Genomic DNA, 5,000 nt, shown 5'->3' with positions numbered 1-5,000 from the left:
TTCTGCAATAGAATACGAGTGAGTATGATTACGCAAGGCCATCATATGCGACCCATCTGCGATCTTACCCTCAGGGACGTGTGGTCTTTCACGTGAATTGAAAATATCTATGGTTTGATTCACTTGGTATTTACGTTGAGGAAACAATCAATTCGTATACCATCGTTTTGAATTACATACACACACGTACTTAGTATCGCTCTCTCTCTCTCTTTCTATCTATCTATCTATCTTCCTATCTATCTATATATCTACCTATCTATCTATCTATCTACCTATCTCTCTCACTCTCTCTCTCTCTCTCTCTCTCTCTCTCTCTCTCTCTCTCTCTCTCTCTCCCTCTCCTCCTCCCCCCCCTCTCTCTCTCCCTCCCTCTCCTCTCTCTCTCTCTCTCTCTCTCTCTCTCTCTCTCTCTCTCTCTCTCTCTCTCTCTCTCTCTCTCTCTCTCTCTCTCTCTCTTTCTCTCTCTCTTATTGTGAGTGGGTGAGGGGATGGAGGAAGGTAGATCCATTGAATTAGGTCATTTTAAGCGAACACGACCAATTGTTAAATGAGAAATCGTTTATTTACGAAAATTTTCCATAAAGTGCAGTTACAAGTTAAGATAGCTACAAAACTGATAGTAAATAGACATTAGTACTGCATCAGGAAATAAGAAATGGATATGTGTATGTACTTGGCGCATTGTTTTGTCTAAATCCAGGACCTTTCTCTATTGTCCATTGATTTATTTTCTCTATCTTATTTGAGCCACTTTTTTTTTTTTTTTTTTACTTAAGTATGCAACACTAGAACTTTTTTTTTTCTACTACAGTTTGCACCATGAAGTTTGTTTTAATATTGTTCTATCATAGTCTATAACTCTATGGCTTTTTCGACCGAAGTAAGCACCACTAGGGTTTTCCCACCATATGTATAGTGTGCTTCACCTGGGCTTTTCTACCTCAGTATGAAACACCAATGCTTTTTCTGCTATAGTATGCACCATCATTTTTTTTTTTTTTTTTTTTTGCCGTAGGATGACACGCTAAGGCTTTTCCTACTATAGTATGCACTATTAACTTTTTTTTACCATAATATGCAACTACAGGGTTTATTTCTACTATAGGCTTTTCGTTTTCTACCATAGTATGTAGCATCATGGCTTTTTTCTATTATAATATACAACACCAGGGTTTTTCCTACCGTGGTATGTGCCACCAAGCCTTTCCTATCACCGCATGCCACCATTGCTTTTTCTACCTAAGTATGTGCTACGTGGCTTTTTATACTGTCGTATGCCCAACCGGATATAATTTCGCCCAAACTGGACTTAGTTAAATTAGCCCAGGGCAAATCTAGCTTGGATACATGATGATAGGTTAATCTAGGCTTCGCTTATTTATGTTGGTTAAATCAGACTATGGTATGGTAACTCTAGTACGTTAAATAGGTTGGTTAGAATAAGTCAGGTTCGGTAAGGCTTGGCATGGTTGCGTTAGGCTGAATTCGGTTAACCTGTTGGAAAAGGGAATGCATTTGTTTACTTTGGCCTCAGATCAGGTAATAGTGACACTCCAACGAAGTTTTATTTCAAAGCGAGAGAGAGAGAGACACGTGACATACCGAGGCCTCTCGTGCTCTTTCATTCATTCCTTATGGCACTGGAGTCGATTTTGTATAAGTCAGATTTTGTGTTTTACTACATCAAGTGGCATCTGACAAGCTTTCTCGATATGGTGGTCGACTAACACTGTAGTATTGAGTCTACGTCATTTTTATATCAGGGGATGTTTTATATATATATATATATATATATATATATATATATATATGTATATATATATATATATATATTTTTTTTTTTTTTTTAGAAATTCACGGGTTATGGATTGGGTGCAGCGTCTGGGTACTCTGAAGTCGCATTAATGCAGCTACGCTAGGTGCTTGTTGCAGACACTTATCAGTAGTCGGACAGTTTCCTTGCTACTATTATCATTGCTATTATTATTATTACTATTATTCATATCATCATCATCAATCATCATAATTATTATTATCATTATTATAATATCATTATCATAATAATTATAATTATTATTATCATCATTATTATCACTATCAATATCATCATTATGTTATGTTGTGTTACGCGTGTGTCTTTTACACACACACACACACACACACAAACAAACAAACAAACAAAACAAACAAAACAAACAAACAAAACAAACACACACACACACACATCTAGTCCCAATCGGATCAAACCAATCCTTCGCAAAGCGGTCACACTCACACAACCCAAGCTCCGCCCCCACCCCACCCCCCGCGCCTAAAACCAGTATCCTCTGACAGTTCTACAAGGTGTGCACCAAATACGTGGCCGAGGTGGAGCAGAACGAGACCGCCATGGAGGAGGAGGTTCGATTCAAGTACGGCAACGAGATGCATGACGTTGTGCGTCGAGTCGGAGAGCGAGCTGGGGTGTTGTTCACGTCATGTGAGTGTTCGACTGTACGCCTTGCTGGCCCTCGGCTCGCTTGCTCACTCTTTCTCTCTTTCTCCCCTTCTGTCTTTGTGTCTCTTCTATTTCTCGCTCTCTCTCTCTCTCTCTCTGTCTTTCTCACTCTTTTACTCTTTCTCCCCTTCTGTCTTTGTGTCTCTTCTATTTCTCTCTCTCTCTCTCTCTCTGTGTCTTTCTCACTCTTTCTCTCTTTCTCCCCTTCTGTCTTTGTGTCTCTTCTATTTCTCGCTCTCTTTCTCTGTGTCTTTCTCACTCTCTCTTTTTCTCCCCTTCTGTCTTTGTGTCTTTTCTATTTCTCGCTCTCTCTCTCTCTGTGTCTTTCTCACTCTTTCTCTCTTTCTCCCCTTCGTCTTTCTGTCTCTCCTCTTTCTCGCTCTCTCTCTGTGTCTTTCTCACTCTTTCTCTCTTCCCCCCCTTCTGTCTTTGTGTCTCTCCTCTTTCTCGCTCTCTCTCTCTCTGTCTTTTTCACTCTTTCTCTCTTCCTCCTCTTCGTCTTGTTGTCTCTCCTCTTTCTCGCTCTCTCTCTCTCTGTCTTTTTCACTCTTTCTCTCTTCCTCCCCTTTTGTCTTTGTGTCTCTCCTCTTTCTCCCTCTCTCTCTGTGTCTTTTTCACTCTTCTCTCTCTAGTTCTCTCTCTCTATTTCTATTTCTATCTCAAACTTTTTCCAGCTTTCTGTTGTTCTCTCTCTCTCTCTCTCTCTCTCTCTCTCTCTCTCTCTCTCTCTCTCTCTCTCTCTCTCACTCACTCCTCTCCCCCCCTCTCTCTCTCTCTCTCTCACTCACTCTCCTCTATCTCTCTCTCTGTCTCTCTCCTCCCCCCCTCTCTCTCTCACTCACTCCTCTCCCCCCCTCTCTCTCTCAACTTTCTGTATCTCTCTCTCTCTCTCTCTCTCCCCTTCTCTCTCTCTCTCTCTCTCTCTCTCTCTCTCTCTCTCTCTCTCTCTCTCTCTCTCTCTCTTCCTCCCCCCCCCCCTCTCTCTCTCTCCCTCCCCCCCCCCCTCTCTCTCTCTCTCTCTCACCCTTTCTCTATCTCTCTTCTCTCTGTTGTTATCCTTCTTTATTATTATTGATTTTTTCCAACATTCTACATTTCTAAATTTTGCAATAACTCTCCACAAGCCTTCCTCCCACCTTGCACATCCCCATCAACTGCTCTTCTCTCGCCAGACGAGGTGGGAATCATGTACAACGCCTGCCGCTACTACACAGCGTGGTACCCTTCGATGCAGTCCGCCTGGTGCTCTGTCTTCACCAAGCGAGACCTCAAGGTAGGTCATGGGGACGCGCGCTCAGGCAGGGTCAGAGGTTGGTGAGATTAGTACGGCAGTCTTTCCTTCTTTTTCTGTGTGTGTGTGTGTGTCCCTTCCCATTTCTCTCTCTCTCTCTCTCTCTCTGTGGTTCTCTTTCTATCTTTCTTTCTCTCTCTCTCTCTCTCTGGTTCTCTTTCTATCTCTCTCTCTCTCTCTCTCTGGTTCTCTTTCTATCTTTCTCTCTCTGGTTCTCTTTCTATCTTTCTCTCTCTCTCTGGTTCTCTTTCTATCTTTCTCTCTCTCTCTCTCTCTCTCTCTGGTTCTCTTTCTATCTTTCTCTCTCTCCAATCTCTCTCTCTCTCACTCTCTCTCTGGTTCTCTTTCTATCTTTTTCTCTCTCTCTGGTTCTCTTTCTATCTTTCTCTCTCTCTCTCTCTCTCTTTCCATTCCCCTATCTCCCTCTCTCTCTCCCTATTTCCATCTCTCTTTCTTTATCTCCTCCCTCTCTTCTTCGCTTCTCCCCTCTCTATTTCCATCGCCCTCTCTATTTTCCCCTTTCCTTCTCTTCCTCTCTCCACCTCATTTCTCTCTCCTCTTTTACTTCTTCCTTCCCTCCGCTTTCTCTTTCTAATTCCTTTCTTTTCCCCTCTCCCACTCAGTTTCTCTCTCTCTCTCTCTCTCTCTCTCTCTCTCTCTCTCTCTCTCTCTCTCTCTCTCTCTCTTTCTCTCTTTCTCTCTCTCTCTCTCTCTTTCCATCCCTTTCTCTCCCTGAATATTTTGTGCATTTGTATTTATTATCAGAAACCATCAGTAATTTTATGAATATTTAGTCAGTTTAAAACATCACTTTAGACTTAAATAAGTTTGTTAAATTCCCAAACAGTAATAACAATCGTTATCCCTAAATCATATCTAGTTATCAGAAAATCACACAATATCTCGAATAACATTTGATTCTGTTTCAAAGGAAGCTATCTTTTCTGTGATGATTCTTCCATCCTTCTTTATCGAACTAATATAGATATCTTTCTTCACGTTTTTCCTTGCATGACTGTGTTTCTTTTATTCAACGCCTGGTATTGTGGCCGTGCACGTCTTGCTACCCCGTGTGCTCTGCGTGGAAAGGTCCTTGAGTACTGGCAGGACCTGAAATACTACTACGAGAGCGGCTACGGCCATCGGATCAACTACGAGCAGGCGTGCCGTCTGGTGCAGGACCTCGTGAAAACATTCAGGTAGGACCTG

The 5,000-nt window shown here is 42.0% G+C and overlaps 1 protein-coding gene across 2 annotated transcripts in view; it reads left to right on the top strand.

The window, feature by feature from the left end:
- Positions 1-5,000, top strand: part of LOC122262740 (multiple inositol polyphosphate phosphatase 1-like) — a 21,756-nt gene that overhangs the window by 6,821 nt on the left and 9,935 nt on the right. For both annotated transcript variants that reach the window (XM_086532899.1, XM_086532900.1), the window contains exons 6-8: positions 2,338-2,482; positions 3,673-3,773; positions 4,881-4,990. In XM_086532899.1, coding sequence (XP_086389025.1) covers positions 2,338-2,482; positions 3,673-3,773; positions 4,881-4,990 — 356 coding nt within the window. The remainder of the gene's footprint in view (positions 1-2,337; positions 2,483-3,672; positions 3,774-4,880; positions 4,991-5,000) is intronic.

This window comes from Penaeus japonicus, unplaced genomic scaffold, assembly GCF_977035675.1.
Source record: "Penaeus japonicus unplaced genomic scaffold, GWHDUDI00000001_assembly GWHDUDI00000038, whole genome shotgun sequence".
In the NCBI taxonomy this organism is placed as follows: domain Eukaryota; kingdom Metazoa; phylum Arthropoda; class Malacostraca; order Decapoda; family Penaeidae; genus Penaeus; species Penaeus japonicus.
The sequence above is the reverse complement of the archived record's forward strand: the minus strand, read 5'-3'. Positions and strand labels throughout refer to the sequence as shown.